The sequence below is a fragment of the Python bivittatus genome, unplaced genomic scaffold, assembly GCF_059951505.1.
Source record: "Python bivittatus isolate LINGU-HERP-01145 unplaced genomic scaffold, Pbiv_v1 ctg000980_np1212, whole genome shotgun sequence".
Taxonomy (NCBI): Eukaryota; Metazoa; Chordata; class Lepidosauria; order Squamata; family Pythonidae; genus Python; species Python bivittatus.
In genome coordinates this window covers 36,626,437-36,650,428 of record NW_028277125.1, presented here as the reverse complement: position 1 = coordinate 36,650,428, position 23,992 = coordinate 36,626,437, and the positions used below count along the sequence as shown (strand labels likewise).

At 37.2% G+C, this 23,992-nt stretch overlaps 1 protein-coding gene and 1 non-coding gene across 4 annotated transcripts; one reads left to right on the top strand and one right to left on the bottom strand.

Annotated features, from left to right (window-relative positions):
- Nucleotides 1-221: 221 nt before the first annotated feature.
- On the bottom strand, nucleotides 222-16,440 carry GAL3ST2 (galactose-3-O-sulfotransferase 2). 3 transcript variants are annotated; one of them, XM_025173270.2, is made up of 5 exons: nucleotides 16,264-16,440; nucleotides 11,466-11,555; nucleotides 7,338-7,385; nucleotides 4,287-4,545; nucleotides 222-1,338 (listed from the first exon to the last, which is right to left on the bottom strand). In XM_025173270.2, exons 1-5 carry the CDS (start codon nucleotides 16,278-16,280, stop codon nucleotides 532-534), a joined length of 1,221 nt encoding a protein of 406 aa, XP_025029038.2. In that variant the 5' UTR covers nucleotides 16,281-16,440; the 3' UTR covers nucleotides 222-531. The 3 variants fall into 3 exon arrangements, with proteins under 3 accessions (XP_025029038.2, XP_015745346.2, XP_087988359.1); XM_015889860.3 differs by lacking the exon at nucleotides 7,338-7,385 and having other exon boundaries at nucleotides 16,264-16,438; XM_088132233.1 differs by lacking the exons at nucleotides 7,338-7,385; nucleotides 11,466-11,555; nucleotides 16,264-16,440 and adding an exon at nucleotides 6,188-7,072.
- A 174-nt stretch (nucleotides 16,441-16,614) lies between these two features.
- On the top strand, nucleotides 16,615-16,727 carry LOC112541900 (U5 spliceosomal RNA). Its single transcript, XR_003085843.1, has one exon. It is a non-coding gene; the product is annotated as a U5 spliceosomal RNA (small nuclear RNA).
- Nucleotides 16,728-23,992: the final 7,265 nt, after the last annotated feature.

Genomic DNA, 23,992 nt, shown 5'->3' with positions numbered 1-23,992 from the left:
AGATTAGAACTATCAGGGTGGGTGTCTACAGGCAGTGACTCTTAAAACCAATAAAAGGATGTTGAAAGCTGGTAATCTTGAAATGAAATTATCTGTACTACATGGGAAGATCTAGGATTTCTACTGCCACTTAGTTTAAGATTGTATTGTATAATGTTACTTACCCCAAAAGAAAATAATGTGATAAGCACGTATGCACATATGCTTTATATTATTAAATATTTATTTATTAAAACTCTAAATACTGCCAGTAATGATGGTTTACAATAATTAGAAAAGGTAATGGAGTAGAGTCTTTCATTCTTTAAGATTGTGCCACAGCACAATATCCTTCACATTCATGGCTTACCTAGACCTCTATGTTTATGTTCCTACTAATATGAATGATGTAATTTCCATCTCAGTTATGACTATGAAAGGCATTGAGTCTAATCTGGAGTATTTTGGCTAAAGAAAAAGCAAAGTCTTGAATTTCTTACAAATTGCTCCTCAGTTTGTTCTAATACAGAAAAATGGTATTGTTAAAGGAACTCATTTACCAATTGTTTTTTTCTTTTTGAATGGGAACTGGGAATTGTATAGATGGGCTGTATATTGGAGCTCTGGCATGATCATCTTTTTACAGATGTTCAGGGTTTTATTGTCTAAATCTTGTCTGAGATTATAACCCATGATACTAGCATGTCCTGCTTGAAAAGGCTTCATATTCTCATCTTTAATTTGATAGTGCTCAATTGCAGTTTCTTCCAAGAGGCACGTCTCCATCAGTTCCTTTTGTCTCTTCTGCAGAAGATCAACTTCCTTGTACAGTGTTTTGAGGTCCATTCTTTCCTGGATCTTAATCCAAAATGAATTATTGAAATATTTGTAAAGTTCCCAATCTAAAGCACACCACTCTTTCACTTTTTCCTTATTCTCTGGATTCAGAGCCTGAATACTGTATTGGCTCCTGGCATTCAGCTTGAAATAAATCACATCATCCAGATCCCAACACAAAATATCCTTCAGAAGGATCATTGACTCATCAAAAAAATCAGCAATCAGTATTAAATGAAAAATCTCCTGTATGTTCTGTAGGACAAAATGGATATAACGCTCATCATATTCTGCATTGTTGTCATAGCCAAAATCAAACCACATGTTGTTCTTAGCATAAATATTATTTTTTTCTGCCAAATTGTAGTATGACCAAGGAGATGACAGAAATTCATTAATATCCTTGGAGTTTCTAAATGCTGGTGAAAAAGTCTTGAAATAGACATAGGAGGATTCCAGCAGTAATGTCGGGTCCCTCAGGATAGAAAAATAAAATGTATTATCTGGCATTATTCTTCTGACCTATTAAATGAGAGAGAGAGAGATTAAAATAAGTATCAACATTCTTGAATGTTCAGTAAAAATTCTGCATTCTGAAATAAAGGCAATTGATCTGTCACTTGTAGATCTTAACAAGATTTCAGTAAAGTTGGTGCAATATGAAATGGTACCTGCTTTTGGAAGCCTGTAAAGCAGTGTTGTCCAAACTTGGTCACTTTAAGATGAGTGGATTTCAACTCCCAGAATTCCCCAGCGAGCATGGGTTTTGAAGTTGAAGTCCACTCATCTTAAAGTGGCCAAGTTTGGACAACACTGCTGTAAAGGGATAATATACATGATTAGGTATATAAAGTGATTGGGACATCATAATAAACCATAGTAAACATAGTCTGTAATGGCAGAAACAAGTTTAACCCCCTTTGGGCTTCCATGCTTCTCCTTTTTTTACTTTAAAAAGTTCACTTCCATTTTTTAGTAATTATAGCACATTATATTGTCCCAATCAGACAATCAAATATCTGTGCTTTATTTAACTATTTTAATGTCAGTTTGTGGTAATGGTTTAGATTAACCATAGCTTAAGGTTTGGAAGTTACTTAAAACATTGGCTAATTGAAACAAAAAATGAAAGTTTACAATATCTTCCATTATAGTTCTGGGTGAAGCTAGATCTAACCTATGATGTTTGATTTCAGTCAGTATGAGGAACCAGCTTAAAGTTTGATGCATCAATCTTTTAATTAAATGAAAAATGGCGGCTCATCTGAAAACATCTACTGGTAGAAATGGCCAGTAGTAGATATGCTGCTAAACATTTTACCTATATTCTTCATTAAGTGCAAAGCACTGGAGAAAATATTAAAATATCACTCCAACTACACAACTGGGAACAAATTAAGAGGAAGACCAGTTTCATTCTTAGCAGACTTGAAACAAGCAGGGAAGAGGAAAATGAGCAGATGTCAGGCATGGCTAGGAGGGCCTTTGCACAGCTTTGTCTTCTGCACCGGTTGCACCCATTCCTGGATCAGCAGGCCTTGCTTACAGTCACTTATGCCCTAGTCACCTCCAGATTGGACCATTGCAATGCGCTGTACATGGGGCTGCCCTTGAAGAGTATCTGGAAGCTTCAGCTGGTACAGAATGCAGCAGTGCGGGCAGTTATGTGTGCTCCGAGAACAGCACATGTTACACCTCTGCTCCGCAAGCTGCACTGGCTGCCAGTTTGCTTCTGGGTTCAATTCAAGGTACTAGTTTTATCATGGCATGGGACTGGGCTATCTGAGGGACTGCCTCTCCCCAATTATATCAGCCCATCCCATCAGATTTACAGAGAAGGCTTGTTGCAAGTACCATCGGCTAGGGACCTGCATTTGGTGGTCCCAGGAGACGTGCCTTTTCTGTTGTGGCACCCACTCTATGGAATATCCTTCCTCCTGAGATTAGATTAGCACCATCCATTTTGCTATTCCGTAACAACCTCAGGACCTGGTTACGTGATCAGGCCTAGGGCTCCCAGAGAACCACAGACCTGCTTAGATGGCTCCATTGCCATTTTTATTCTCCCTCCCCTATGGTTTGTATCTTGGTTTCTATGATATTTTTTAATGTGGTTTTTATACTTTTCATGTTGTTTTTATATTTGTTTTTTATCTGATTGTTGTACACTGCCCAGAGTCACTTTTGGTGAGATGGGCAGCTATATAAATTTGCTTAATAAAATAAAAGGGGGTCTCCATTATTAGAATCATAGACGTTGAATCACATTGGGGTTAGGGTTAGGGTCATGAATCATGTGATGCACTTGATCTGTTTGCAGAACAAAAGGTTTAGAAATCAGTGCTGTTTAACCATAAGCACAATATAGTTTGTGTGCAATCACATATGCTGAATGAGCACGTCTCAATCCCCTAAACTTTCTGCAGAAATGTACTTAAAATGCCAGAACAGTATTGCTCAATGCTGAAGGTGAGACAGGTGGAGGAAGGTAATATTTTTAAAGGACAAGTGAGTCAGCTTTTCCAAACAGTATCCCTTCAGATATATTAGGAGAAATAGATGTTTTCTGGATAGTCTGCATTTTTTAACATTGCAATTTTTTTATTTTTTTATTTTTTTGATCTCTGGAGGCTTTGGAGGTTGTGGGGAAGATGATACCACCAGAGTCCATGAGACTAAATGTTGTGGATATATTTGAATTTTTTTTTAGAAATTTATTAAAACAACAATAGGAAATAGGATTGTTCATCATCCCAGAGACTTAATACATCTAATTTTATATCTTAAATTGTTTTATTAAATAATTGTGTCACTGAAAATTGGCATTTTGCTGCTGAAATTTGGCTGTGCGATCCTGGGGGTGGAGGTTATGTCAGATTACAAAAATGGTCTGGGACTTTATGCCTGTCCTGTGCCTGACCTGTTTTTTCCTCCCCTCCTCACAAAGTGGAGAGATTGCTTAAATAGACAGTGGCAGCACATTCCTTTCGATGTGTATTCCCCATTGTGTGCCTGCTTACTCTCTTGTAATTCCTTCCTCTCTAATGAATGTAAATAAAAAACATTAGTTCCCTTCTTGCTAATTATCCCAGCACCGGGGTGAGCATTCCAAAGGGCAGGGGAATGGGGAAAAAGGGCTATAATATTTGCCCTTTTACCTGGCTTCCTCATGAGTTAAGTTCTGGCAATCTTCCCTGCTATTTGGGCTCACCCAGCTATTTGGGGTCATATCCCTCTGACACAGTAAGTATATTCAGGGACAATTTCTTTATAAACCTTTTTCAAGATTTATTATGGTCCTGGCATCTCCCTTAGTGTTCTCATACTTTGGTATCCATCCTACAAATTCTAAATTAAGCATCGACACACAGATTAACGGCAACAGTGCCTCCTACAGAATGCATCACCTGCAACAGACAAAGGCTGGAATGAACAATGGAAACTATACAAAGTCACTTCTGTACTCTTACCTGTTGCCAATTAAACCTTAGATGGTTGGCCATGATGTTGAACTTATTTCCCAGCGTTTTGAATTCTTCAACATATGATGCATGGAAGTGTCTAGGATAGCCAAGATGGGGCTCATTCCCGTAAGGTAAGGCCACAGTGAGGCTGTGTTTCTCTGAGAAGCGGTAGAGGATGTTGAGGATTGTACTGCTGGCTGTTTTGTGGGTCTTGAGGAACATGACATTTGTGATGGGTTGACAGATTTTGGAAGGATGCTTCTGCCTAGATAAATACACAATATATAAGGGAGGAAACATATTTAGAAATCACCCTTCCCACTTGGTAATTCATTGCTTATGTCTACTATGGTCTTCTCTTCTTTCCTTTGTCCTTCTACGTTTAGGCTGAGCTGTTTTTATTTCTGTGATGCATCAGCACCGTTAGCATTATTCCATGCTACTCTTAGGCTGCTATTATACCTACTAATTTGGGAGTAAAGCCCACTGAACTCTATCAAACATCCATAAGCCATCAGATTTATGTGTGCCTTTGGACAGCATAACCAGTTTGCCTAAGAATTTATATACTGCTATTTTAAAATTCAGAGAGTTAAACATGGGCAGAGTCCACAGGAGCAAGTGACACTGCATGTATCACAATGTCAGTGTACTAGCATCATTTTGATTCATTATTCATGTAATTTGCATTATTTGCATGATGGATGTTTTAGGTATGTGACATCATTTTGACATAATCATGATTAGGCTATACAAATTTCTGTAGTTTCCAATATGAAAAGTGAGGCTGGGTCTACAGTACCACAAATCCATGGACTGCAGCTGTATTGTATGGTTCCAGTGTACGTCTAACATATGCAAGCTGGATAATGCCCAATATTCAATGTGTCATGTGTTTACACATGTTCAAAAGTTGGAATGGCCAGCTTGTGAATTGTCTATGGCATTTATAGGCCCTAAACTATATAATGTGGTCAACATACCTTTTTTGTGCTTTAACAATAAAAAGTCAGATGTGATTTTTTGTGCAAAATATGAATAGATTATTTAAAGCTTTAGTGAATGTGAGAAACATCCATTTCAAGATGTTCATAAACTGAAAGAATTAAAGTAGCTGATCTGTCAATCCACATAATGGGTGGATAAAACTAAAGAAAGGGAAAACCCAAACCCCAGAGAGCTAATAAGGAGAATAGATTTCCCTTCTCGTGTGGGCTTTTAAAAGAGGGGAGAGCAGTCTCCATTTTGCCTCTGCGTTTGGCATTTTATTTCTCCCTTCTTTGAGTCTGGCTGAAAGCCAAGTAACAGCAAAGCTGCAGCCAGCAGCAACAGAGGTGGAGCTGGTAATGTGGATAGAAGGTTGGTTCAGTTAAACTAGTTGCAGTATAGATTGCATTTATTTTGCAGACTGAGATGTGTGAAAAACTCTGTGGTTGTGCTTGTCTAAGATCCTGGACTGGAGGGAGCAGCTGACTGAAATCTACCTCTTTAGGAAGCAATTATTCATTCTTTCTCCTTTTACTTTTTCTGTTCAACTATCCTCTAGGTCTCTGACTTTGCTATATATAACAAAGTTTTACATTTGTTAGTGAACTTGTGGTGCTTGTCCTGGGAAAGGGAGCTAGCCTTTAACATATGCTTCCCCACAAAATCAGGCTATTGAATGGAGGGACGGTTCCCCTTACATTTTCCCTGGTAAATCCTCTTAAAGCATACATTGGCTCTTCCCAGAAGTTGTGGGCACGGTGCAGCAGGATTGTGGGAAGAAATGTGGGAATCAGCAGGGGCCCAGTCTCTGTATCCTAGGCATGCCTGCATATGTGCCTCCTTCACAAGAGCAGATTAAAATATAAAGTTTTAATCATCCATTCTAAGCAAGGTAGAATAATAAAGCTTACTGCACTTACTTAGTAACATCTAAAACCAATCACACAGAGAGATTCCAACGTTCTCCTCATATATATACTAGAGAAGGAGGGAGGGAGAGAGAGAGAGAGAGAGAGACTTGCATAACATTAGAAATACTATCCTTGATAAATACGATATATGATTAAAAGAAAGAAATGTGAACAAGAATTTGTTTATGAAAGTTACTCAAGAAGATTATGTTTAGTAAAATATTTTGAATATTTTACACATAATCAGAAAATGTGTTCTCCTTTTGATGCTGCTTCAGGTTTCACTGCAGCAAAGACAAAAGTTATCAACGTTTGAAGTTAACTATTTCAGGGAGAGGTAAAAAAAAACTAGTGAGTTGGAACAGTGGAGTACAGTGGAACCTCGGGCTACGAATTTAATTCGTTCCATGACTCTGGTTGCACCCCGAATTGGTCACAACCCGAAGGAAATTTTCCCATAAGGTTCAATGTAATTACTGTTAATCCGTTCTGGCGTGGAGGACAGGGAGGTGGCTATTGCTTGGAGGGAGAGTCCCCCTCCCTACAACCACGTGTCAGGGGCGGAAAATGGCCGCGGACCACGTGTCAGGGGCGAAAAAATGGCCGCGGACCACGTGTCAGGGGTGGAAAAATGGCCGCGGACCATGTGACGGGAGGGAAAATGGCCGCGTATCCTGCTCGTATCCCGAGGCAGAGTTCGCAAATCGAGGTAAATTTTTGCGGCTGGAGCTGGTCGTAACCCGAAAAGTTCGTTAGCAGAGGCGTTCGTAACCCGAGGTTCCACTGTACCTCCAAATGATAACAAGCGTTAGCATGCAGAAGATCCAAGGCTGAGACCCAGCATCTCTAGTTCAAGTGACCAAATGGTATTTTATTATAAATGATGGAAAGATGCTGCTAATCAAAAGAGACAATATAAATAGATGACCCAATCTGAATGCATACTATATAGGGCAGCTTCTTATATTCCTGTGACATTTGTAAGTGCTACCATAACTCTAAACCATTAATGTTTTGTTTTTTTTTAAATGACTAATTATCCTTTAATGTAATATTCTGGAGAAGCCCAAGATCTACTGTGATACAAACATGTTAAGTAAATGGAAAATTGAATTCCAGTTGTTGCATAGATTTCTGAGGCAAAAAAACACAGACCTACCTGTAGCAAGTCATGCTAACTGATAACCACTGTTGCTCAGCCAATTCACTGAAATGTATTAATATTGTAAATGAAAAGGAGGGATTATCTTCAAAAGTCTGCTATCTGTTATAAGTCATCTTTTCAGAAATCCTGGTTTGCCTATTGGAAATATTCTTTTTTTAGAACTTGGTAACTAGACTTTAATGTTTGCATAATAATTTTCTAAAAACAATGCAAAATACCTATTAATATATTCCATTACAAAAGTATTCTCTTATTTCTACTGTTTCATGTTAGACATATTTTGCAAGTAATTATCTATACTTTTTAAGAATTTATTTAGGATTTTAGCCTCCTGCCCCCGTAATTTATATTTTTTTGCATTATAACAAATTACCTTTACTTGTTTATCACTATTCATTATCTTTTGGGGAGTATTATGTTTCATTTAGATTTGATTAATTCAACATTCATTATTGCTTCTTTGTGTTATTTATAGATCATTTTGGACAAACAGATTATTCTGACATGAGATATTTTCATCATATAAAACATACACACTCATCATGCTATTCTATTTTGGGGTAGCATTATGCAGAGTGCAGAAAAAGAGTAAGAAATAGAAAACCAAAGTCATTAAAGACATGAGATATACAGATTAATGCTTTTCTTTTTATTCTTTAAATTTCTCATTCCTTTTGAGGATTAATTCTATCCCAGCATGACTTGCTTAGACTTTCCCTTCCTCTCAACCAATTCACTTTTTTTTCATGCATTGTTTTGTTGTTCAACCTTCATTCTATGTGACCAAACCACCTCAGTGTATTTCTTTCATTGTGGTCATTCATGCTATTTATCCACATTCAGCACCCAGTCATTCTTAACCTGGTTTCTTTTGGTTTTACTACACACACTTCTTAAGTACAGTGGTACCTCGGGTCACGAACGCTTCTGTTCATGACCAATTCGGGTCACGAACAGCTCCGTTCGCAAAATTTTGCTTCCATTCGCGAACACCGGATCGGGTGACAAACAGGATCCGCGGCCATTTTCTCTCCCGTGACATGTGGTTGTGGCTTCCTGTAGGGAGAGGGACTCTCCCTCTAAGCAGTAACCGCCTCCCCACCTGCCTTCCTGTCCTCCACGCCAGAAGTCGCGTCAAGCAAGGTTAGCGTTCTCTCTCTTCGTACTGTATTTTGTTTCATATTTTTGTGGTTTAAAAAAAATACATATGGTTCAGAACGGATTAACCGTATTTACATTGAACCTTATGGGAAAATTTGATTCGGGTCGCGAACAATTTGGGTCGCGACCCGAGTTGCGGAACGAATTAAGTTCGTGAACCGAGGTACCACAGTGGTCGCGACCCGAATCAAATTTTCCCATAAGGTTCAATGTAAATACGGTTAATCCGTTCTGAACCATATGTATTTTTTTTTTTAAACCACAAAAATATGACACAAAGTACAGTACAGTACACTATGAAGAGAGAGAATGCTAACCTTGCTTGAGGCGTGGAGGACAGGAAGGTGGGTGGGGAGGCGGTTATTGCTTGGAGGGAGAATCCCCCTCCCTACAGGAAGCCATGACCACGTGTCATAGCAGGGAAAATGGCCGCGGATCCTGTTCCTCACCTGATGCGGAGTTCGCGAATGGAAGCAAAATTTCGCGAATGGTGCTGTTCGTGAGCCGAATTGGTCGTGAACAGAAGCATTCGTGACCCGAGGTACCACTGTACTCCATTCCCTTTGCATTCAGCTTTCTTTTTTTTTGTTTCTGCTGATATACTCAACAATCACTTCCATATGACAAAGTGGGAAGAAGCACACTTTTAGACATTTTGCTTCTTTTGATAAACATTCACTCCTCCTGATGGACATGATTCCTACTACTTTTCTACCAGCATTTGTGGGCCTTAAAGTTTCTCCATTTATTTTCCTATCTTCAGTAAACATTCTATCAAAATATACAAATTCATCTACTTGCTCTAGTTTTTCACCATTTATTGCAATCATTCACCCCATTTTACCTATCATACACGACTGCCTTTGTTTTTGATACATTAATTTTCAGATCCATATCCTCCAGTGGTCAGGCACAAGTACAGTTTTCACACACACATTAAACAAGTCACTCAGCCAATCCATGAGCAACCACATCCATATTTTCAACAGTTACATCATCTATATTTGTACCCGTACAATTTTTCAACATCCTCCCAGATTTTATTATTTCCTTTCCCTCAATTTTGTCTTGGACACTAATATTTATAGTATAGGTTTCATTTCTAGACTTTGGTATATCACTGTTATTAACTTACAAATCTCTAAAATATTCCTTCCAGCATCCCCTAATTCAGTTTCATCCCAAATAATTTTATCAGTTTTATTTCCAATTCCATTCCACTCCTTCTTTAGCCCTCTTCACTCACTTTCAACACAAGCGATTATTTAGATCAACATTTCCCTGCTTTTTCTCGGTCTCTTTTAATCTTGTGCTCTCTGACTCTGTTTTTTGCAACTATCCTTTTCTCTTTATAAACATTATACAATATCTTTTTTTCATCATTTTTTGCAGCAATTATTATATGCATTTTTTTTCATCTGCAGCCACATTTACTTTATTACATTGCTCTCCATCAAGAGGTTGTTGTTTTTGTACTTCCCATTAGTATAAATAAACATCTTGGGCACTCTTTAACAGAATTCTTTTCATTCTGTTCCAAGCAGTTTCCATCTTTCCTTCTACCCACTTTCCTTTTATTGTGTTGAAAGACTAATCTGTCCTAATAGTCATACATATAGGACTCATGCTTTCTCTTTCTGTAGGCATTCTACTTTAATTCTTTTTTCTTCCACTTTTTTCCTTTAGTTGTGTTCCATTTTTCCCAAGATCCATTCTTGACTTTGACAAATTTGGTCTGTCCCACATTCAGAACCTTTTATATGAACCTGTCATTCATAGATTTTTCTCAAGGTTTCATTATAAACAATCAAATCAATTATACATTTACTGTATATTTATATTCATTATTTTCCTATGTGTCGTATGAATAGACTTATGCCTAAATCACATATTTAAAACAAATCAATCTTTTTCTAAGCTGGTATTCGCCAGTCACCATTCTCATTCATTCTTGCATCTACAAATGACTAATCATTTTTTTCTATATTCTCTGGTTTTATTCATCTGTTCATTTTACCTAGCTGAATATTTTCCCCCAGATTATATTCATCCAGAACATTGCACGGTTTTCTCCAAAACTCATGTCTTTCCATTTTTACTATACACTGGAGTGTAACATACAATAATCATCAACTCATGGATTTCTGTTTGCATGCACCCAGAAAGTAACCTAAGTGATACCAACTCACACTTTCTGGCACACATTTTAACCTTTCATTCATAATTAAATGTAGACCTTTACTTTCTGTATATATTCACCAATTCTACTATACAAGACCAGCTTCATTCATATATATATATATATCTTCTTAGTTTTATACTCACACAACAGATCTGTTTTTCTTTCATTTAATTTATTAATTCATGTTAGAGGAGTACTCTTACATTTCACGTTGCAATCTTCCATGCCATGGTCATCACCGGATAAGCCCATACTTACTGGGCCTCTGCTGTCTATCACGGCTTTGACCGATCAAGGCTATCGCATAGTGCCTTTGTTCAAATAGATAAGGTACTATTATAAGGCAGAATACTAACCTTAGTTACATTTAATGCCTTATGCAACATTCCTTGCTAACAGTTTGGGTATATTTTGGCCAGAATGCCACAAGCACAACAAAAGTTCAATTTATCCAAACATGCTTATACTTTCTATGCAAGGTAGGATCTCTAATTTTGCAAGCAACATATTGTTACTCACATCTCACCAACTAGAAAGTATATGTAGTGTACTAATACCCTCAGGATATAGATGTTTTTAATTATCAAGAATTGTAATATTAGGGTTTTTTTTAATTACACACATACATACGTATACCTGCAATCCAGTGTGAAAAGGGGCAGGGGGGCTTAATGGGCCAAGTGAACCTAGAACTTTCTTATCATTGCAATTCAGTAGCATTGGTATTCTTTAAAGGCAGATGTCCTTTCTATTGTATTTGCTTTAGAAAATGCACTTACTTGGTGTCCTTTGTAGAATAGTGGTAAAAGGATCCTATCAGGGTAAGTCCTGCCAGCCAAAGAGGGAGATATGAACATTGTTGAAAATACCTAGAAAAGAACCAAGATACAGCCTTCATTTTCTGATAATCTAGCATAGCTCTTAGGACATATATACACTACAAACTGTCTTTGAAGACTCCTGAGAAATGTAATTCATTCACCTCCTTACCCCAACATAAATCACAAAGCTATTGAGTGGAAGGCATAGAAGAGATCTCAGCTTCCCCAAAAATGCAGCACCAAAACTTGGTAGTAAACTGTACTGTAGAATTACACTGGTGGGGTTTCCTGTAAATTTTAGGTGAAAAATAAATGGAAATGCATTAAACCTTCAATGGGCTTAACACATTTATTGATATTGAAAATAACCTTCCCATACCCACCAAAAAAAAAAAAAGTCCAGAGAGTTCAATCACATTCCCCTCCAGTAACATCATTCTGTCACTGCCTTCTGTATTCCTTGGCTGCCTAAAATATAAGCTGGAAATCCCCAGCTCCAAAATGCTACCGCTTGGACCAGATTAGAATCCAGATATAGATAATGAATCAAAGGAGACAGTTACATTAAAATAATAAGATTTAAAACTAGTGTAAGCATTCTGGGGCTGATTTGAAAGTTACAATTTTTCAATTATAGAGTTTAAAATTAAGACTTCAGAAAACACTGATATCATTTATTACTAAATGTTATTAATTAATTGATTGCAAATATTTGTGTGCTGCTTACTACAACTCTAGATTGCCTATAATATACATATATTAAAACATCCACCAAAAAAAATCAGTTCAACATTAAAACCACATGTGTTGCTGTCTGCAGTTAATCATTCAAGACGATTAACTTTTCTTTTATGATGAGCATTCAATTCACACAGGAAAAGGAATATATTGTTATCTTTTATCACCATCAAACTTATCCTCTGTAAAGTTAAGGTTTACTTAGAAGAATACACTCCCTCTCAGTACACACACATGCAAGACTCTTTACCATTGCTTTTTTTCACCACAAACTGACTAGGCTTTCTTTTTGGAACATGTCTTTTAAATTTTCTGGCTTTTTCATTTTATGATATTCCAGCTTTTAACTGAAGATAACTCCAGAAGAAAATCTTTAAGAAGGTTTGGGACAGAAATAGGAAGTTATAACTGTAAATGAACAGTCATTCAAAAATCTTATTTACTCAAATAATAAAAGGAATAAAGGGCATACACAACATGATAACCTTCTAACATGTAAAGTTTTCTCTATGTACAATATCCTAGCGACTGCATGAATCTTACTACTTAAGATTTTGCCACAAATATCAGTTTCTTTTATTTTTTACAGAATAATGGGAATGCTAATTTTGTGATAGTCACTACATACTTGAATTATTTTAAAATTCCAAAATTCAAATTTAACTGTTAAAAATGGCTGTATATGAGTGCGTCCATATGTCTACTTCTGCTGCTGTATTCAGGAATGTGGTTGTTATTTTAATAGTATTACAAATTATACTGCACATAATTGCAGCCACAATAGAGTAAAAATTCAAAAATGTCAAAAGGGACAGCTTGGGGCTGCATTTATCTGTGCACTGATTTCTGCTTTTTCCATCTATCTCAGAACCTAAAAGCACTCCTATCTGTCACCTAGAACAGTTTTGTAGAGCAATATGTTTAAGGCCATTCTTAAGTGATGAAGAGATTTGACAGATGCTGCTGCGGATATAGCTAATTAGTCCTGCAAATTCTGGAATATATTTTAAGAAAGTATTTTTTAGCAGTTTCTGAATCAGGGTGCTGCTGGATAGACAGCATCTACTGCTACTAATCAAAAGGCACAGGGATCTTTACCTTCATAACAAGGTTTTTTAGACTGGGAAAAAATAATAAATGGAAATCACAGAAAGACTAAAATGGAATCATTCTATCTCCTAAAACCCATTTTTGAAGGAGAACAGTTATGCAGCAAAAACTTTCTATAGATGTTTTCTCAAAACTACATTTGTTATTCATTCATAAGGCTGGCTTCTAATTCATGGTGATTTTTATCACTTAAAGAAATACATTGGAAGATTCAGTGCATAAAAGATTTAGGGCATAAAACTCCATGAAAGAAATAAGCATATTGCTAATGTAGAACAAAACCAAAAATGCTGTGTGGTTTTTAAAAAAGGTTTTGCTGAGTAAAAATTTAATTTGTACATTGGCTGCAAATGAAACCAGATTAAGAAAGCCCTTTTTCCATTTTGCCATGGTGATGACCTCCAACTGATGAATTCCCTTGCTTCTTTAACTCTCTCACCCATCCCTGTAAAACAAGCACCAATTGCTTTCTTTTTCATAGTTTTTTGAAGACATATAGTTTGACATTTTATGTAAGTACTCCCTAACTCTCCCTCATAGATGATGTCTTCCTGGCGGATACATCCACCAGTAGACCAGAAAAAAGAAGAGGAAGAAGAAGAGGAAGAGGAAGAGGAAGAGGAAGAGGAAGAGGAAGAAGAAGAAGAAGAAGAAGAAGAAGAAGAAGAAGAAGAAGAAGAAGAAGAAGAAGAAGAAGAAGAAGAAGAAGAAGAAGAAGAAGAAAACACACTTTGACCATTATTCCTATCACTTGGGCTAGAATGAGAAGCTTGCAGAACATTTGTCAATTTCATCTGGTTAGAAAGAAAGAAGTGCCACTGTTTTATTAGTGAATTTATTAAAAAGAGAGAGAAAAATAACAATTGTACTATTATTTCCATCCCTTAGGCTATGAGAGGAAATTTGCAGATTCCTTGACAATTTCACCTGTTGAAAACAAAAAAGGTCTACCATTTCACTATCAATGAATTTGGGAGGAGAAGGAGAAGGAGAAGGAGAAGGAGAAGGAGAAGGAGAAGGAGAAGGAGAAGGAGAAGGAGAAGGAGAAGGAGAAGCCCAGCCTTTCAACAGTCTGCCAATGAACCTGATAAAAAATTTTTAAAAATTTTCCAGCATTTCACTGGTCCAGCATTTCACTGGTCCAGCAACTCAGGTTAAAATGGCCATGGAGGGCAGCACCACTGACTTCAGGGGAAGAGTATTTCTGCCATGTGCAGAGTAGCCAATTGGAGCAGAGGCATTTGTAGGAGAAAAAATGGCACTGATTAAGACAAGCATCTCCCTCCCTAATTCCCTTCCCAGGGACTTAGGAAACAATAAACCCTGTCAACTCAGCCATAAAACATTTAGAAGGCCATGGAATGTGATAGAGTTAGGAGAAGAAGAGACAAGCAAAGGCTCTGGGAAGCAAGTGGAAAGTTTGGAATGAGCATCATGATTGATTTGTATGCCACCTATTCCAGCAATTCTATGCTGTATGTCTAATAAAGTATAATTAAGATGTTAGAGAATCTTGTGATGAGCAACCTTTCTCTATTGGCTAATCCTGAATGGTTGCTTGGTTCATGAAGAACCTTCAGAAAATGAAGCACCAGAAGCAGCACCTAGAGAGTTGGTGCAGAAAGACAATAAGTGAATCTGATCAGCTGTGTTTTGGGTGGTCAGCTCTTGGGTTGATCAGGAAAGATCAACATCAAGAGCTCTTCCCCAGCCATTGTGATCAGTTAGTGTAACATTTTGCTGACAAAGTCATCCAGTTTTGCATTTTTTTAATGGTGTAAATGCTTCTTCGATCCCAATTCAAAAGGCTCATTCTGATTTCAATGTCTTTTATGACTTGGGACTTTAAATAAAGGATGACTTCTTCCTATATGCATTTGCTTTCTTCTGTCTTTGATATTATCCAAAGTCTTTTTCCAAGTTCCCCTTCTGGAGGCAATTATGGAAGGTGGTCATGCATAAAACAGTCTTTTCACAATTCTTCCAGCCCACCCATTCATTTAGATATGAATCTCTTCTCAGAAAGATCTACCATCTGGCTTCCCCCCATCTTCCAAATACTTGGCAAAGACTTAAAAAAAAAAAATCCCTAGGATTTTTAATCTATGTGGAATTGGAATACTAATTTAGCTCCATAAATTTTATTCCTTTGTTTCATGTATGTTTATTCTTTTCTAAAGTATGTGGGAGTTATTTATATTATGTTTTTATCTGCTCCATTTAATTGAATTTTTATTGTAATAGAAATTTGGTAATTATACCTTGTCCTTGTTTTTGTCTTATGAACTACACAGATAATATCTGTTATAAGTTAATTGATAAACAGTGTGTGTGCGTACATATAAATCAATCAGCAATGCTTCAAATGAAATGAATTCAAATTAATTTTTCCTGCATTCAGGTAAGTAATCCTACAAGGGAGAACTAGGTGAGAAGACCAAACTAAGAAGAAAAACAAAGGAAACAGAAATCACAAACAGCGGAAGAGCCAGAGTTGATGCTCGGAAATACAGCTAAAATTCCAAGCAAGAAAACTTTCCCCATTCCTTAAGATCCTAATGTACTGGATTGTAATTCTCCCCATCAGCGTTGCATAGAAGTTATTAAGTGGGAGAGGGGATATCAGCAATGATGCTGAGAAATACAGCTATACTTATCTACAGTACAAACTATCAATTCTCTGGACAAAGTTATAATACTATGTGATAACCAAACAGGCAGAAGTACAAACAAAAATGTACTGTCCACCTTCATCCGGAAAACCCACAATCCATCTTTTCAAAATCTTATTTTCAACCTAAAGACCCACATTTGAAACCCAGCCATATGGTTATGAAACAGTTTCATCCTTCATCAAAAGTTTCTGTAAAGCAAGTTACCCCCCCTTCACCCCCCATTTGCTCCTTACCTCCAAATGCCTTTCATTTTGCCTGTGGTCTGTCACAGTGATAGGTGGATTTCTTGTTAGCCAGCTGGCAGAGCGCAGTTCCTGTATAGAGTTGCTCAGCAGTCTGGGCAGGGACAAAGGGGGTGGCATGTTGCCAAAGTACTAATAAGATACATAAATCTGAATGGCACATATAGATTAATGCTACTTAGATAAACATGAATGAAACACAAAAGGCAAATAGAAATATTTATATAAGATCATGGAAGGTTCAAAAAGCCTTTCCGTGATAAGAATCTCATCTTGAGCATAGGAAAAACTGTTTATTCAGAATTCATTTTTGTAAGTAATACTTGGATACTCTGGAAATCAGTACTCTAGTTTCTCTTCAGATCATATAAATCTTTCACCTTTTACTAAAGATTTCCGTGGGGAGGAATGTTTATGAGTTTGTAATTAATTTTGGCTCCTACCCTGTGGAATGCCCTTCCTGTTGAGATCCAGTAGGCCCCCACCCCCTTAACCTTCCAGAAGGTAGTTAAGAGTTTGCTTTCCCCCAGGCCCTGGGATAATGAGGCTGGAGCCCGAGGGACTGTAAAGGTGGTTGGATGTAGTTGCCAGATTGGATGCCTGGTTTTTCTTGTTCCTTGTACTGATTTTATTGTTGTGTTTTTTATTACTGTTCTGTTGTTAGCCTCCCAGAGTTGTGTCTCACAAGATGGGTGACTATATAAATATTTTTAAGTAAATAAGTGTTCAGCCAGACACTTTTATCTGTTGGAATTTTAAAAAAATTTACAAATTTTTACCTCTAATTAAATGAAAAAAATGGAAAACCATAGAAAAAGAAAAGAAGGAGCAAAACTACCACCACCACTACCACTACTACTACCCCTGTTACTACAAACTATATATAAAGACTTTTCATATATAGAGCTTCACATAATAGTTTCAGTCAAGAATTATTATATTTCATTGCGACTTATAAACAAGATGCTTACAGATGCAGATTATGGATGGGTGAGATATGATGGCAATACAGTTTGGGGGGGCAGGTTGTTATGAGGCTGCAGTGAGAAGGAGAAAAATAAGATGGGGAAGATAAGGAGCTAAATCTTGGCAAATGTTTGTTATTTCTCTTTGTTATTTCCCAGCTATAGTATTTTATTGTTTATTTGTCAGATCTGTATCCCTGCTTTTCCACAAATAGATGGCATGCTAAGTGGCTAATAAATGAACTAAGTCTGTCTGTCTATCTATCTGTCCTTTGAGTCATTCTTGATTCCTGGCGACTACCTGGACAAATCCATGTAGTTTTCTAGGCAATATTTTCAGAAATGGCTTGCCCTTGCCTTCTTCCTAGGGCTGAGAGAGAGTGACTGGCCCAAAGTCACTCAGTTGGCTCTGTCCCTAAGGCGAGACTAGAACTCACAGTCTTCTGGTTTCCAGCCTTTAAGTACTACATTAAACTGGTTCTCATTTAAAATATACTTGCACATAATTAAAACACATTCAGATCAATAAATTTACATCATAACCCTATACATCTATACCAAAGTAAACTGAGTTTTGCTGCTTAAGAAGTACTTTGGCAGTAAAAGTACTTAACTAGTTGCAATCTTAATTAATCCTTCACCCAGCTCTTCAGCAAGCAAATGCTTCCTTAATCACTTCCTCCTACTTGTTGATGTTTGCCTGCAAGTTCCCTGGCCTGTCCCTTGTTAACTCAGTAAACATTGGCTTGAGATCCAACAATATGTAGTTAGTTTCCTTCTGTGATATTCTTTGCAGATATACATCATCTTGAATTTAAGACTGGGTCCACCGATTACCCTAAGCACATGTTAGTTTTTGTATGAGCCATGAGTTCTGGTTTAGCTGCAACAAGGCTTCTTGTGGTTTATTCCACAAATCATGAGTAAGCCAGTCATGACTTACGCAGAACGGTGCATCTTACTTTTGGGCTGCACTTGGTTCTATGTGGGATGCTGGGCCCCACACGACTACAGTAATGGGTGGAACCAGGACAAAAATTAAATTTGATTTCATTTACATTGATTTTTATTTCAGATTAGAGATACGGTTAATAGGATCACTCTCCAGTCATGTACTTCTGTTGTATGAAAACTACAACTTGGCTGCAATTTTTGAAGGTCTCTGAGGCCCTCCCCCCATGCCTTCCAGGGAGTGGGGAGGTTGTGTGATCTTTGGGCCTGTCTGCCTTCACTGCAGCCCCTCCTCCGTCCCTGAGGAGTTTGAAAATGTAAAGCCTCTGATGCCGATAGACACAACATAATCAAAGCTCTGTTCCTTCAAATATGTTGTAATTATTTTGCATAGGGCATTAGATCCAGATTTCACTCTGTTCAGAAATCTTTAAAACAAAATGGAGCTATTACGGTATATCTGTCTATAACTTACATACTATCTAAGGAAGTTTCCACAGTATTCTGGGGTTATACAGAAACAGCCCTATTTTGTTAACTGATTTTTTACTCTGTATGGGGGTTTTTTTAGTCCTCCCTTTTTAAAAAAATGGTCTGACAGTAGGATAATGACATATTTAGGCTGAGCCTACTTAACACACAACTGCTGCGGCACAATTTCAGCATGTAACAACTTTATGGAGCTCAGAAATAAACCCAGAGGCCTAGCAAATGTAATCAACAATCTAGTTTAATAATGCACAATTTATACAGTTGGTTATAAACCTAAATCATATGAAGCGCATTATGCCTTTATAGGCTCACTTTACCTCTGTGGGTGGGTGCGCTGATGATCCTTTTCTGAAAGCATGGTGCTAAACATAGGGGAAAAAACAGTCAAATGCAAACTAATGAGAAGAAAATCATGGTTTCCCAACATTATTTGCATAATTTGAATATTTATAGATGTCTTGGTTTTTCTAACGTCGCCTCAGAATTTCTGGTGAATAGGAAATTCTCCATTAAAACCTTCTCTGAATGCCAATTATCACTGAGATAATAAGAAAGAGGTGAGAAGATTCCAGAATGGACATATTGATTTCCTCTGAATAGTATGTCTGTATCTAAGAAGCCTCTCTCTATTGTTTTATGTCTGCCACAGAACAGAGAGATGGATGTGGCTGTAATGATATTTAAGTCATGATATCAGCTAAGAACCGAAAGCTATTTGATCATAGTGGTAGGGTGTAGGTCATCCTCAAGAAATTACAGTACAAGTATACCTGTAGTGATTGTCAGCTAAGAAGAAAAGTGGATGCCAATATGTTATATGACACCAAAGAAGAAATTTAGTTAAATATTAAGGCTACTCAAAAATTACTTGAAAGTGTTCAAGACTACCTGAGCACAGAGCATCCTTGCTATGCATTATTGACTTTTCTTGTTTCTGGGCAAGCCTGAAAAAATATATACTATTTCTTTTAAGAATTACAGGGATTTTTAAAAACAGCCTGACTTAATGAAGAATCAAGTTGCTGTTCTCTTTTTAGTGTATCTTTGCGGGGGGGGGGGGTGTATGTGGTATTTTTGAGGACCTCTTTGCTTTTAAGAGGCAAAATGGATTTCACCTTTTAAAAATTAACCTAAAAAAGGAAAATAATGCATATGCATCACAAGAATGAGATAGAAATCTTTACAGAAACGCATTAAAACTAAAATGTTAAAAGTGCCTTTTTTAAAAAGGAGCTTGGGATTTTTAAGAGTGAAATAAGCTTCTACAATGCCTATTTTTGCTCCTTATCTGCCACTGCCAACCTATCAGAAATGCTAAAAAAACAAAACACACACACGCACTTCAGGGGGCTTGGGAGCACAAATCAGACATTGGGTGACTGCATGCAACTCACAGACTGCAGGTTGGCCCTTCCTGCGGCTCTGTACTGATGCTCCAGAGTAAATCCTTCTCTTTTAGTTACATAAGAATAGAAGAGCAGCCATTCTGATTCAGACCAGGCACATCTTAGTCCAGCATTTTGTTTCTCATCAGAAGCTTTGGGGGCAAAAGATGGAGACATATCCTCTCCCACTGTTGTTCCCCTACAACTGGTGTTTGGAGGAAGGCTATCCCGTTCAGAGACAGAGAAAGAAAAAAAAATCTCCCTGTTCATTTTCTCCATGCCACCCATGCTTTTAGACACTTCAGCCATGTGCCCACTCAGTTGTCTTTTTTCCAAGCTAAAAAGTGCTAACCATTTACCCTTCTCTCATAGGGAAGATGTTAAAGGCCCCACATGTTTTGCGTTGCCCTCTCCTTCAGTTCTGCCAGTTCTATTTTATCTATTTTCAAGTTTGGCAATCAGAACTGTGCACAGGACTCCAGATGTAGACACCTCATACATTTGTATAGCAGTTTTTCAATCTCTTTCATAATAAGCTTTAGCCATGGAATTGGCCTTTTTCCCATCTACATATGACCCCAAGATTGGATTGTACAGATTGTACAGATTGCATTTGACATTTGGTTGAACATTCACTCTGATGAAAGAGATCCTTCTGGTATTTGTCTTCTGGGTGGAGCAGAATGGAAATGTGTTGGAGGGCATCTAGCTTGCAAAGGGCTAAGCATACCTATTTGGACATCAAAATAGTTGCTTGTAAATATAACTAAACTGTGTTAAAAATGCTTTAATCATACTTGAGAATGGCTTCTACTATTTCCGCCTGAATCACTGACTTGGTATTTCCTATATCTACCACAAATTTATGAAATATTGAGTTTACACCTAATAAAACCCAATAAAAATACAATAGAATGTTGTGTTTCAACCCATGTAGCTTTAAATTACCTAAATGTTTGTCATGTAATATTTATACAGATAGTAAAATTTCCTTAGGAAAAAACCCTTTCAACAAATAATGCTTCTTTTTAAGGTACAGAACTAAGGAAAAAAAACCTATTATGGAACATTAAATGTTAAATTTAATTAAATATTAGCAACTAATGGTGTGATCCATCTATAAGTAACATTGATTTCAGCAAGGGAGACAAGTTCTCTGATTTCTTAAATCAATATGCCACATCCAGTATTGTTTTGGCATTATCAAAAAACATTTATGCTCATGCCAGGTAAGGCATCTAATTTTTGTAAATTCATCCTTTTCTTCTAGAGGGTCCCCAGACCTTCGGAACAATTTTTCAGATTCTGGAATGCAGGAGTTCCTTTGCTCTCATTCTTTAAAGACAAAAAGATCCCTTTCCACTCTACCTAGAAAACACCCATCAGAAAAAATGGAATGTATTCAATTTAATTCAACTTGCCTTAAAGAGAATGCTTTTTGTGTCAGCATCAACTGAAGGAAATGCCTACAGAGTTAGTCTGACCTCCCTTGATATGGCATATAAGAATCTGAGAGCAGTCATTGGGTAGGCCTTCTCTCTTTCCCTACCAAATATGCTTTCGAAAGTGGTAAACAGAAAGAACGGTCATTCCCAAAGAACTTAAAACTTGGACAGGCTCAGTTTCTTAGCTGAATTGAATTTGTTTCTGATTTTTAATAATACCTTTTTCATGACTGAGGTGTATAGGAGTGGTTCTGGGATTTCTTAAGTGACTTGAAAGGTGAAAAGCAAAAACCATGAACACTTGACGTAAAAGAAAACATGCCTATGGATGGGAGGCTATGTAATGCTTTCCTCTGAGCATTCCTGACAGGAGGAAAAGGAGGAACCACAGATTCAAGCTAGAACTGCAGGCCTACAGTTGCCTGAAGGCTAGGTAAGCCATACTATAGAAAAATAGAGCAACCAAAGATGAACTTGTATAGCCCCACCCAAGTCCTAAACAAAGAGGTATTTGAATCTACAAGCATGAACCCCAGTGCCCTCTCAAAACAAGCTTTCCAAAACTATATTCTGTGGCACTGTAATTGCTAACACCTGGGTCAGGAAGAGATCACAACTCAAGTCTCTACCCTGAGTTCTTCAGCACTGAATATTTCAAATATTGTGAACAATGTTGCTTCCATTTTGTTGTCCAGCCCTTGCTTTTGCTGTGATATAAAACCTGTGCACTTGGACCTCTCTGGTTCTTGACCCATTGAATTGTCTCTGGACATTACTGTGCATTATTCATATTTGATTTGGCAAATTGCATTACTTCTTTTATTTTAGTTATTGATTTTCTATTATCTTGGATGTTGGTTAGTCCCTGTTATTTTTATTGCTATTTTATGACTCAGACCATAAATGTGACAGAATGGCCCTTAAATGTCTCTCTGTTCCCCTTTATTTGCCCTACCTTCTGAATGAGAGATTTTGACAACTGATTGTAAAATCTTGCATTAAATGACATCTGTGCAATATAGGCTACAAGCTAAGGAAGTTACAGCTTTGGGTCTCATGTAATGAAATGCCTCTGAATTCCAGTTTTACATAATTGGTTGAAAAAAAATAAAGGAAAAAAAGCACCGAGGTGTATGCTTTATTTTGTGATATCACAAAATTACAGAGTTGGAAAGGACTTCAGAAGTCTTCATCCAACTGCATGGTGGGTGCAGGTCTACTGAAATAGATCCAAAATAAATTTTAAATAGGATTGCTTTAAGAGATAATGGTTTATTTAGGGAGAAAACCTTCTGGTATACAAAAGGAAGTAGAAGAAGGGCCAGGATACAGAAGCTGTAACAGTCAGCTGGTTAAATCAACAGAAAAGCCAGAACAATCTGGTGACTGGAACTGCAATAGGGTATGTATGAAACAACACAATTACCATCCCTCCATATGTAAGTACAGCACTGAATTCAGGAAGATAGCAAGGTTAAAATGGGCCCTGGGGAAGAAGTAGAGATGTTCCCTCTTGGTCCCTTGCCTCCCTTCCCCCACTTTAGAGTCTTTGCTGCAAAAGAACAGAGGGGAGTGCTCTTGGCATTTCTCTCACTTGAGTCCTATGCAAATAATATCACACTCTCTACACTCAGCTTGCTTACCCCTGAGCCAGGGAGGTAGGAGGGGAGTGCATAAAGCAAGCTATTTCTCAGTAAATTAGACAAATGGGGCTCGTGGTCCCAAGTTCATATATTCTCTTGCGCCATGGTTCATTCATAGGTACGTCCCTGCTGTGTATATTATCAGGTTACCACACTGATTTTGTTTAATTTTCAGAAGGCCTTTAGAAATGAAGACCTTTTGAAAGTCATTGCCAGCAGAGAAAAAAGAAACAGCATTGTGATAGGCAAATGAAAATATTACCAAAGTTGATATTTCACTGCAGGGGAAAGGAAGAGTCCTGATACTCAAAACAGTAAGTCAGGTTCACAGCAACCACAGACTTCCACATCTATTATACCATAGATTATACAGATATAAATGTGACTTTTACACATACACTGAGCCTGAAATCTCAGCAAAATAAAATAAAGATTTAATCCAGGATGTCTTGACTGAAAAAGAAATTTAATTCTTGATACAAAAAGTTTATTCAGAGCGTCAATACTAACATAATTGTTTATGAAAGCAATAGATGTGGAAACCCTTCATACTTGCCTAAAACAGTATGAAACAGGTTGTGGCTAAAATGAAGTACAAGAATCAGTTTTGGAAGACTTGAGAAAAGCTAGGTACTTGTTTGTTGATTGTATACCAAATCTTTCACATGTAGATCAATTAACCGTTATTGTATATGTATCTTTCAAAGATGGTTTCCCCACTGAACATTTTCTAACTTTTCTTGAATTAGAAAAGCAGAGCAATGAAAGTATGCCCAATATGGTGCTTGATTATCTATGCAAAGATTATATAAGTTTACTTCAGGAAGTACTGAGAATAC

Excerpts from the sequence above, each read along its gene's own strand:
- GAL3ST2 (XM_025173270.2), bottom strand. Across the intron at positions 7,386-11,465 it reads TATTCTACAAAGGACACCAA|TGAATTGGCTGAGCAACAGT; the intron begins GTAAGTGCATTT and ends AATACATTTCAG. Across the intron at positions 4,546-7,337 it reads GTTAGCATGACTTGCTACAG|GCAGAAGCATCCTTCCAAAA; the intron begins GTAGGTCTGTGT and ends GTATTTATCTAG.